Here is a 12,170-nt window from a genome sequence, read left to right on the forward strand (position 1 = left end):
CTGAGAAAGATCACTGCTGTTACAGCTGCCAATATCAACCAGTGCTGTAAAGCTCTGAAGCCACTGTTGACATTCTCCCATTTTGCTCTAAGGACAAGCTGGCTCTATTAGATCTGGTCTTAGATCCAGCCATGGATTTTTGCCTTACTCCAGCATCTTTGCCTGCAGTCTCAAGAAGGTGGCTAGGATGTACCAAGTCCCTTCTCTGGGCTCTAGATACTTTGAACAGCACCCTACTCCTAATAGTCTGGTGGTGTCAGTAGCTTTGGTCAAGGGAAAGGAGATGAGAATAATTCATTCCACGTCTAAAGATAGAGAGGACAGGAGGATGAATTCTTTAGCCCACGAAGTCTATTCCTCAGGCTCCTAGGGGATGAGAGTGCAGACTACCAGGTGGCTATGGTGAGATACCAGTATGCATTGTGAGGAGCTGTAAGTCCTGTTCTGGAGCCCTTTTTGCATGATGTGTCCTGTGAACAGTCATACATGTGTCTGACTCATTTGTAAAGACTGTGACCATGGCATTACTCTCCAGTGGTACTCCTGTTTCATTTGTCGGGTCTGTCTGCAGAACCACAGGCAAAAATAAAGTATTTGCCCTTTAAAGGCAGGATCTCATCCAGTGAGTCATTTCTTTCATCACTGAAAAGTTGAAATCTTTTAGGATCCCAGGCCCCTCCCTGAAGCTATCCAAGCCCTCTGCCTCTCAGAAGCAGAAGTCGCTTCTCCAGCCTTCTGTTATCAAATGCAAGAACCACATGACAAGAAGCAAACAAAACACAAACAAACTTGTCTTGCTTCTGGTCAGCCCAAGGCAGGTTTGACAGTGCAGTCCAGTACAGACTACTGGCCTCTGCACATCTTCCTCCTTGCTCCCTCTCTGCCCCTCCCTTCGGACCACCTCTATTTGTTTCTTTTTACATCACATCTCATTGCTGGGTCGAGACAGTCTGTGATGGATATTCATCGGGTTCTGCACAATGCCCACTCCCTTCCCTGTCCCTCTTCGGTGACCCTTGTCACAAGAGTCCTTCTAGAGAAAGTGGACTCCTCCTTGGTTCCTTTCATGAGGAAGGAGTTCCCTTTTGAAATGTGAGTGGAGAAGAACATCTGTTCCTGGTATTGTATCATTCCCAAGAAGGTAGACACTCTTGGACCCATCCTGGACCTTGTCAGTCTAAATAGTTCCATCGGGATCTTGGAGTTCACACACCCATGCACACATACCTTCACCCCCCACCCCTTGGAAGCAATCATTCCTTCCCTCTTGCAAGGATACTGCAACCTGGCTCCCTATTTAAAAGATGCCAATCCACGTAACCATCAGGAAGGTGGGACAGACACATTAGCAGTACAAAGTACTTCCCTTTGGTTGATCCATGGCCCCAAGGGTATTCACAAAATATCTGGCCAGAATAGCTGCTCATCTGAGGCCCGATCTACACCTAAAAGTTAGAATGACCTAGCTACATTGCTCATGACTGTGAAAATTTTTTACTTCCTGTGCAATGTAGTTAGGTCAGCCTAACCTCCACTGATAGATGCAGCTAAGTTGACAGAATTCTTCCGTTGACTTGGCTACTGCCTCTGTGAGGGGTGGATTAACTATATTGATGGAAAAAACCTATCTATGTAGGAAGTGTGTACACTACGATACAACAGCAGTACAGTTGCAGCACCATAACTGTGCCATTGTGGTGTGGACATACACTAAGATGTTACCCCTAATGGGTCCATGTCTTTCCAGACATAGACAACTGGCTGATAAGAGCCAGGTTTGTAGCAGGAAATGAGACTCCATAGTCCATATTTGCCACTGGTTCCACAGTGTGGGGCTTGCAGATCACCTAGGAGAAATCAACCCATATCTCTTCCAGAGGATCACATTCATGAGAGCTGTTTTGGATACTGCTCAGGGGAAAGCTTCCTTACCAAAGAAAAGTTTCCTCAGTATTTTTTAGATTTTTCTTGTGCTGAAGACCACTCCAACTGAGACTACTCAATATTTCTTGAGGGCTGGTGTGATCACTGTAACATTGTATAGTTCCACTGTTGCATTAATTTAAATGGAATAAATGGGGTAAAGATGTTAACATAACCTAACATTAACCGGAGTTAAATGAGGTCTGGGGTTTGGAATACAGAGACCTCTGCCTGCTTAACACCATTGCAAACACACCCTTTAAAAATCCTTTTTAACTTTTTATTAAAAATACAGAAAAGAAAGAGAAACAGTTTAAGCATTTGAAATGTAAAGTAGTAAATAAGGCTTTCTTTTTAACATTCCTTGTTCCCTTCTTCTTTTGCTGGAGAGAGCTTTTAGAAGGAAAAATCCCCTTGTTTTGACAGTCACTTAGATTAGAGGTTCTCAAACTTTTTTTTGTTGATGGACCCCTTTTCAAATACAATGTTAATCACGGATCCCCAACTGAGAAACTGATTGAGAAAAGTATATGTGTACTTCATACAAACACGTATTATTAGTAATGCTTTAAGAAAGACTGTATTTACAGATACCAGGGAGATGGGTGTGCCTGCTTCTTACTGTAGTCTGTCTTTGGTGTGACATGTGCAGTGAGATCATTTTTTTATTTTTTCGTAATATTTTGCCGACTCCCTGTGCAGTCTCTAGGGACCCTATAGGGGCCCCAGACCCCAGTTTGTGGAATAGTTTACACCTTGATTATTTTGTCCACCAATTAGACCTAATATCCAACATACCAATTTTGGCTCATTAACTTCCAGCTCCACAGCTCCTGTTTTTAACAACCATTATTTCAACACAGTTCTTGAATCATATCAACTCGGCATTTTTGTTTTTGATTAATTCCATTATTTTATCTCCCTTTTGTACCTTTTCCCCATCAGTATTTGTTGATAAAGGTTATTGTAACATCTTATAAACTTGTACATACTTGTTACAATTGAGCTCACATTTGGATAAGTTTGTAGGTCCAATTGTCATGGCATAGTTCCTCTCTTTTCTGAACCCCACCTAGGAATGGACATTTGTTCATAAACCCCAATTACAAACAAAAACATCATTTTAGTTTAAGGATAAAAAAGAAGGGAGGGAGAATTACGTGGTTATATTTTAAGGTTTGAAAATTTTATCTCAAAATCGGGGTTTACAAATCTTAATTAAATATTACAAAAATTATAGTTAAAGCTTTCAGATGTTCACAGAGCTTGAGAACTTACAACTCTCTTAATTTGTAGCTAAAACAAAACTTAACTGCTTCTGTTTATATGTTTGTAAGATATGTTAAAACAAACAAGCTCTTACCACTTGTTTGGCTGTCTGCCCATGTAAAAATGGAAAAAATTCCTGTCTTTTTTTGCCGCTTACACAGTTAAAGCTGTATATTTACCCAAACCATCTCAGTAAGTACTTATCCCTCCCTGTATTTTTCCACAGACCCTACGCCAGGAACCCAAGTTAAACAGAATCTTAAACCTAACTTTTATCGGAAGGTTAACTTCTACAGAAGAAGCCCAAATTAATTAGCATTTGGTGTATGCCTCAAGACAGAGGACTCAGAACTCCACCCATGTAGTAAACTAAATTCTATTTTTGTTACCACCTATTAAAAGAAAGAAATCCGAATGAGACAGGTCATATTGCAACACACTCCAACTTTGTAGTTCATGTTAGAGCTTTTCTACGCAGTGTGGCAAAGCACATTACAGGCATGTGATTTGTAAAGTGCTCTAATTGCCCCATTCATAACCTTGCTGGTGCACTCTAAAAGATTCACATTAATCTAACTACTACTACTTATGCCCTATGACTGTGGTGGAAGGACACGTGTTGGGCATGTGATATGGCCTTGTCTGTAGCCCTGGTGAGATCTTCTGTGGTGCAAGGTTCCTGCAGGAATTGGAATTGAGAAAAAAAACTTTTGAAGTGATAATTGAGATGACCCATAGAAGGTGTGAGGAGAACTTAACATAGGAAAATAGATTCAATTAGTGTAATGACCCAACCATTCCCAGTCTCTTTTAAACCTAAGTTAATTGTATCTAATTTGCATATAATTCAAGTTCAGCAGTCTCTCTTTGGAGTCTGTTTTTGAAGTTTTTTTTGTTGCAAAATTGCCACCTTCAGGTCTGTCACTGAGTGGTTAGAGAGGTTGAAGTGTTCTCCCACTGGTTTTTGAATGTTATGATTCCTGATGTCAGATTTGTGTCCATTTATTCTTTTGTGTAGAGACTGTCCGGTTTGGCCAATGTACATGGCAGAGGGGCATTGCTGGCACATGATGGCATATATCACGTTGGTAGATGTGCAGGTGAATGAGCCCCTGATGGCATGGCTGATGTGATTAGGTCCTATGATGGTGTCACTTGAATAGATATGTGGACAGAGCTGGCATCGGGCTTTGTTGCAAGGATAGGTTCCTGGGTTAGTGTTTATGTTGTATGGTGTGCGGTTGCTGGTGAGTATTTGCTTCAGGTTGGGAGGCTGTCTGTAAGCGAGGACTGGCCTATCTCCCAAGATCTGTGAGAGTGAGGGTGACATCAGGAATCATAACATTCAAAAACCAGTGGGAGAACACTTCAACAATCTCAATTATCACTTCAAAAGTTTTTTTTCTCCTGCTGATGATAGCTCATCTCAATTGATTAGACTTTTCCTGTTGGTATGCATACTTCCACCTTTTCATGTTCTCTGTATGTATAAATATCTCCTGTCTGTGTGTTCCATTCTATGCATCCAAAGAAGTGAGCTGTAGCTCACGAAAGCTTATGCTGAAATAAATTTGTTAGTCTCTAAGGTGCCACAAGTACTCCTGTTCTTTTTGCGGATACAGACTAACACGGCTGCTACTCTGAAACCAGTTCTTTATTGCTGATCGAAAGTGTTTGATATGTTGAATACAAATGTCATTTAGACCAGTGGCTTTGCCATTCTTGGGGGTGTTAATTCTGGAGGTTAATTTGGTTATTGCATACTGTGCCCCAAAATTATGTTTCCTAGTTCTTCTTGCCACTTAAACTGTATCTTGGACTGTTTGTTTGGTGCCCAGTCATTTTTTAGGGGTTGTTGTGTGACATTGTGTGCAGTAAATGTGTAGTGTTGCTCTGCTGTCCTTGGGTGATTAAGTTTCCAGATGGTTAATCCATGCTTCTTACTGCTCTGGGTCATGTGCATGCTCTCAGTGAGATTCTATTATGACTTTTGTTTTTCCTCCTTTAGTCTAGAGACCATTTTTTTGTGATGGTACTTTCAGTGAATGGGTCTGTTTTGATGTTCTGCTTGCATTTGGCTTACTAATCTGATAACTTGGATGTTGTTCCTGTCACATAGTTTGTTCTCCAGCCTTGTGGATTATGCTTCTTCGAGACCATGCATTGACAAACTGGTCATAATTTTCTGGTATTCGTTCAATATTTCTTACAATGGCATCGAGGTCATTGGAGAAGCTCTTCCATTTTACTTTCTTAAAATTAAAGCAGCACCAGCATGGTACTGAGTTTGGCATAACAGCTGCATTCTGGATGCCGGTGGGCTGGCGCTGCACATGTGGAATTCGGCCCAAACTAAGTTTGTGACCTGAACCAGTTATGTTGTTGCTGACAAATGCCAGATCAGGGTTGTAGCCTCATTTCCATCAGCTTCTGTTGGAAGAACTGGAGAACTTAGGATTCTGAATTAAGTGGTGTGCATTTGGCTACAATTCAGCTAGTTCACCATTTTCATCAGTTACGCTATAGCCCCATTTGACGTTGTGACCAGTGATCACCTGCGTTATGTCACGTTCAAGGTTGTGTGTGGGCTTGTGAACTTGAATTGTTTGCACTGCAGTTTATAGACAGACATGGTGGAAATGCTATCAATGTCTACATTCAGGACTTCAGTGTCGTTATCAGTCATAGATGTCAGAGTAGTAGCCGTGTTAGTCTGTATCCGCAAAAAGAATAAGAGTACTTGCGGCACCTTAGAGACTAACAAATTTATCGTAGCATAAGCTTTCGTGGGCTACAGCTCACTTCATCGGATGTATGTAGTGGACAATACAGAAGGAAGATAGATATATATACACACAGGGAACATGAAACAATGGGTGTTACCATACACACTATAAGGAGAGTGACCAGTTAAGGTGAGCTGTTGCCAGCAGGAGAGAAAAAGAACTGTTTGTAGTGATAATGAAAATGGCCCATTTCCAGCACTTGACAAGGAGATATAAGGAACTGTAGTAAGGGGGGAAATAAGCATGGGGAAATAGTTTTACTTTGTGTAATGGCCCATCCACTCGCAGTCTTTATTCAATAAATTTAATAAATATTCTTTATTAAATAAATTCTATAGATGTGTTGTTGATGACAAGATTAAGTTAGACAAAAATGGTACTGCCGTATTTTTTATGTGGTCTTTCAGTGGTCAAGTTCATCCCAAATATCCAGGGCAGTGGCTGTTAATCTCTCTGTGTGTCTCCTGGAGGCATAATACCTGGCAGTGAGAGTAAGGGCACATTTTGGCTATAAGGTCTTGTTTGGCACGCAGGAGCCCTTTGACATTTGCTGATATTATCATCAGTGCCTGCCCTGATGGAGGACCCTTTTGAATGATGCTGATGACTGTGTCAACCTTTAGGTATAGTTGGTCATTACGCTGATGACTGTGTTGCTCTGTAGGCCTAGATATATTCTTTAGTTTTACTGTAATAGTAGGTGTTCAGGATTCACAGATTCAGAGATGCTAACGGGGACCACTGTGTGAACACTCCTGTAACTATGTTCAGTGTCACTCACCAGGTATGACGTAGCATCCTGTTTCAGTGCTCAGTTTGGGAAGGCGGTGCTACGGTCTCTAATTCATTAAAACTCCTCTCCCACCTTACATATGGGCAATACTGCTCACTGCTCCCCTAGATGGGAATGTTCAGAGACCCTCAGAGAAGAAAGGCAACTTATCAGTAACTGTTGTTCTTTGAGCATTGCCCCTGCTCATTCACAATACCTTCCTGTATTCCCTTTTACTTCAGAGTTCTCCATGTAAATGGGTCTCTGCAGTTCAGGAGAAGGAATGAAGGTGATGGGGCTGGTGTGCTCCCTTATGTAATCTCATGTGCTGAACATTTGGTACCAGAAGGGGGTGTGCATGCATTTCCTGACAACACTGCTTTTGAAGAGGGTTCTGAAGGTTGATGCTGGATGGGAGGGGCCTCAGGTGTGTCTGCTTGCACAGAGGAGACTCTTGAATGACGGTTTCTGGTAAGTGATGTCTTTCCTCTGATATGTCACCGGCACGGTGCATGTTGACTTGTCCCTTGGAGCAGGAATCAGGAAGTGGGCAATGTACTAGGAAGAGATCCTGAGACATAAGCCCTTGTATCAGAGGCCTGGTATGAGGCAGGGCCTGCTCTGGCAAGGACAGAGCTGATATTGCAGAAATACACATTCCTAAGAAGTGCTAAGCACAGAGTACTCGTGCAAATACATCCCGATATCAAGTGGTACCAGAACATCCCGATATTAAGGATGGTACAAAAACAATCCACAAGGATAACAGGAACATGCTGACCCCTACTAAAAGATAAGGTCAGAATGACAGTATGTAATAAAGATGTTTTGATTGAACCAACATGTACAAGGTGATAACTAGCCACATTGGGGGCAGTAACTGTGTCAGAGGTAGTACATAATTTGTTTGTATCAGGGTATAAAGATGTATCTCAGAGGGAGTATCTTTGTCCAGCCGAGGGGGGAATGGAAAGTCCTGCCATTAACTGAGCTGCATCCTTGTCATGGGCATACATGTCTTACTATCCTCATAGAGTCTACCAGGTTCTATTACCATGCTTTGTCGACAATAAACCTGGCCTGGTGCCTTTGTACCTTAAGGATCTTGTGGTCATTGGGCAGTTCGCTTGAGGTCTGCTGTGATGGCTGTCTGCACAAAGCTGGGGTAGCACACAGGGAGGACACACACACACACAGCCGAACATCTAATCACAGGCACGAGACAGCTATTGCATGAGCTGAATAAAAAAATTTTTGTATAGAAAAGCTCACTTCATGTGGTGGTATGGGAGTGGGGCACTCAGTGCTGGAAGGCCATGGTGGGCTGCAGGTGCCTGATGCTGGTAGGCTCTGGTAGTGTTGACTGGCTCCCGAGGAGTTAGTGCATGCTTGGAGAGCCTACCATTCATGGGATGAGGAGGATGGAGACTGGTGGAAGGCCTTGAGCGGAAGTGAGGGGAGAGCTTGACTCCTGGCGTTAGTCTCAACTTGTCTCTTCTTCTCGTGTCTGGAAAATATTTATTCCTCTCTGCTAAGGTTTCCCAGTGGCCATAGGAAATCTCTGGTTTTAGCCAGTGCCTATGTGATATCCTTATAGGAGTTAGATAGTTCTGGAGTAATGATTTGCAGGAAGACACATTGGTTAACTCCAATTTACATGAGGTATAGTAGAAATCCAGCCAACCTGACTGTGGCTTCCTTCTTTTCTGGTGCTTGCTTTAGATCAGGGTGGGCAAACTGTGGGCTGCATCCAGCCCACCAGCCATTTTAAGCCGGCCCTTGAGCTCCCACTGTGGAGCGGGGCTTGCCTTTCTTCGGCGCTCCAGCCGGGGAGCAGGGTTCGGTGCAGCTCCCGAAAGCCATGGCATAGCCCCCCTCTGGTGCTCCTGCCGGGGAGCAGGGTCGGGGGTCGCTCCATGTGTCTCCCGGAAGCAATGGCATGGCCCCCCTCCGGCTCCTATGCACTCCAAATGCCCCACTCTAATGGCCCCCTCCGGTGCTCCAATGGCTGCTGCAGGGGCAATACCTGCAGATGGGGCAGCGTGCAGAGCTGCCTGGCTGCACCTCCACATAGGAGCTGGAGAAGGAACATGCAGCTGCTTCCGGGAGCCGCTTGAGGTAAGCACCCCCTGGAGCCTGCACCTCTGAGCCTTCCCCCCAGCCCTCTGCTCCAACCCCCTACCCTAGCCCTGATGCCCCTCCCACCCTCCGAACCCCTCGATCTAAGTCCGGAGCACCCTCCTGCACCCCAAACACCTCATCCCCAGCCCAGAGCCTGCACCCCCAGCTGGAGCCTGCACCCCTTCCCACACCCCAACCCCCTGCCCCAGCCCAGAGCACCCTCCTGTTACCCAAAACAACTCATCCCCAGCCCCACCCTAGAGCCCGCATTCCCAACCTGTGCCCTCACACACACCCCCATTTCCCCAGCCCAGAGCCCCCTCCCGCACCTGAACTTCTCATTTCTGGCCTCACCCCGAACCAGCGCCCTCACCCCTCCCACACCCCAACCCCAATTTTGTGAGAATTCATGGACTGCCATACAATTTCTATTCCCGGATATGGCCCTCGGGCCAAAAAATTTGCCCACCCCTGCTTTAGATGCATAAAGTCAAAACATTCTGGGAGAGATTTTCTAGGACAGTGCCTTTTGCAATGAGATTTTTCAACAGTAAGAGTATTTAACCATTGGAACAGCTTTTTGGGGCAGTGTGGTGGATTGTTCCGTCACTTGAAATCAAGATGGGATGTTTTTCTAAAAGATCTAGTTCCACCCCAAGTTATTGGACTAGACAGAGGAATTGCAGAGTGAAATTCTGTGATCTGTGCTATGGCTGTCTGGGCTTCAAATCTTTAAATCTGAGTCTGAGACACTGAAGACAGCCAAGTGTGACTGGAAACCCCATTTGCCATAGAATTCTCTGCTTTTAAGATGTCAGGACTAACAAATGGCTCAACTCCCATTTGCTAACATTCTGCTCCATGCTTGGATTTATTTTGCCTCGTGTAAGTTTAACGTTCTCTCTGTTTCCAGTATCGGGTAGTTGTGCCAATGATGGGGGCTGTATCAGACCTGTGTGAAGCTCTTTCCAAACTCTCCAAGATCCCTGCAGAAAATGTAAGACCAAGCACACACAATAATTTTGCTAATAAATGTGTTCTTTCGTTTTAAAGCATTTTATTATTGGAAAAACTTTGAAATGGACAATAAGCAAAGAGGAGCAAAATAGTAACTAAGCATTAACTGATTGGACTGATACATAACTCCTTGCTTGCCTGAATTCTAAAAAGAAAGCCATGACACAGGCAAGCCCTGTTCACTTTGATACCTCCATTATAGTAATGACAGTAATAATGGTTTTAAAAGGGTGGTGGGGGGAGGATGAGGGAAGAGACAGAAAAATGACTGCCACTACCATTGCAACTCCTCTTAGTTTATCCTTTTTGTCCCTCATATTACTACTTTGGGGGTATCTATTCCTTAGAAACCTCCTTAGTAGCAACAGGAAATAGGATGTACTTTATCTTTCTTAAGAAGTGCATAATTTTATTGCCCACTAAAATGTCAGGCTTGAAACCTGTGGTTCGTGGGAAGTTGTCTGGATTCCCATGTATATAACTTGTTACCTCATGCCAGTTCAGAGGATTAGTTCAGTTCCTTTGTAGTTATTAAGTGTTCGGTTATCTCTGTCTTACATGCCAGCCTGCTGGGATGTATGATGATATCTTCACAGGATAATGGCCACTGTGCTTGACGTGAAGCCACTGGGAGCTGCAGGTACTCTATGCCTCTGAAAAATCAAGCCCAATTGTTATTCTCTGCGTCACTATTAACTGAACCTAATCAGACCAATATGTCGGATCAGCCATAAGGTGTCACTGTAGAGCCTCCATCAACACTTTGGTGACGTGTACATTAAAAATGTCTGAGAGAGAAAAATGAGGAACTGTTTCTAGAATTGTGAATTATTTTAGTTTGTCTAACCATCTCTAACTTCACTCTTTTAGATGGTGGTGACAGATGTTTATAATCACCGATTCCACAAAATTTTCCAAATGGATGAAGGGTTAAGTCACATCATGCCAAAAGACAACATCTTTGTGTGAGTAACCATCTCTTTGGAAAGTGCAGTGTTGAGAAGAATGTGCTAAGAGATGAGATTTTGGGCTTCTGTATATAAAAGCTGAAATGTTTTTTCCATCTCCCAGCCTGCCTGTAGGTTGTCCTTCATGTAGTGCCTGCTCTTTGGCCCTGTGCCTTTAGCTAGGAGTTAGCTGGGCAGTCTGGGGGCACCGTTCCCATGCATGTCCCCTCAGTGTATATGCTTTATTTCCAGTAGTGATCACAGTGTGCTAAGTGCTTTCCTAACATAAGTCAAGGTCAAGGTCTCTATTCTGAGGAGCTCTTAAGTCTGAGTGATTATTTTCTAGTCACTTTGTGCTTATGTTCTATAATTTATAGGGATGCTGCCAACTTATTTTGATCTTCGGTTACTTATTTGTCTTTCTGTAGTGCCTTTGAGGTTTCAACAGAATTTGTGGCTCCCTTGTGCTTGGTGCTGTACATATACGAAGTAAGAGACAGTCTCTGCCCCAAGGAGATTACAGTCTAAATAGACAAAGGGTGGTGGAAAGGAAGTAGCATTATCCCCATTTTGTAGATGAAGAATTGAGGCAGAGAGAGAAAGCGACTTACCCAAGGTCACATAGGAAGTGAGAGCGAGACTTGGGAATTGAACCTAGAGTCCTTAAGGCAGTTCCTTAACCACAAGACCAATCTTCCTCTTTGTCTGAAAAAACGGGTTTTAGTCTTAGGCTTTGTTTTAGAAAGTTGTTTTGTTGCCTTTGCTGGTGTAAAGTCAGGTGTTCGTTTCCTGTGAAGCAGCTGATATGTCATTCAAAGATGATCACTGAATGACATTGCAGTCTTGTGCTGTCCTGTCACTCTAGTTGTTGTCACATTGCCATTGAGGAGTAGTACCAGAGTTTCCAAAAAGCTCTCAGTATGTTATTTCCTGCAGCTGTAATTGTGAACTTGGTCATTGTGGGACAGGTTACAATAATTTGGGAGAACATATGGATTCTGTGTAGTCTGTTCCCTGTGATTGACATGTTGTCAGGTAGAAAGCAGTGTCTTCAGTTGTTGAGTGCCAAGTTATATAATCCCCCAAATTACTAAAATGTATAGTCTAGAAAAACAAGAAATAGTAGGCCAAATCTTAATAATTATGTCTGTTAATAACAACTCAGGGATATCACTCCCAGTGTTTTAGTCTCACACTTTTTATGCCTCTGAACAGTGGTTCTCAACCCAGGGGTCCACGGACTAAGTTTGAGGTCCGCGAAAGACTTAGACTGAAAACTGACTGAACAGAATTCAACTCTGTATATACAGACAATAGATTTCCAAGGGGGTCTGC

General features: G+C 43.4%; 1 protein-coding gene across 3 annotated transcripts in view; it reads left to right on the forward strand.

The window, feature by feature from the left end:
* The window catches only part of USP4 (ubiquitin specific peptidase 4), a 124,632-nt gene that overhangs the window by 62,252 nt on the left and 50,210 nt on the right, over nt 1-12,170 (forward strand). For all 3 annotated transcript variants that reach the window (XM_045024121.1, XM_045024122.1, XR_006581062.1), the window contains 2 exons: nt 9,785-9,868; nt 10,759-10,853. In XM_045024121.1, coding sequence (XP_044880056.1) covers nt 9,785-9,868; nt 10,759-10,853 — 179 coding nt within the window. The remainder of the gene's footprint in view (nt 1-9,784; nt 9,869-10,758; nt 10,854-12,170) is intronic.

This window comes from Mauremys mutica, chromosome 7 (assembly GCF_020497125.1).
Source record: "Mauremys mutica isolate MM-2020 ecotype Southern chromosome 7, ASM2049712v1, whole genome shotgun sequence".
Taxonomy (NCBI): Eukaryota; Metazoa; Chordata; order Testudines; family Geoemydidae; genus Mauremys; species Mauremys mutica.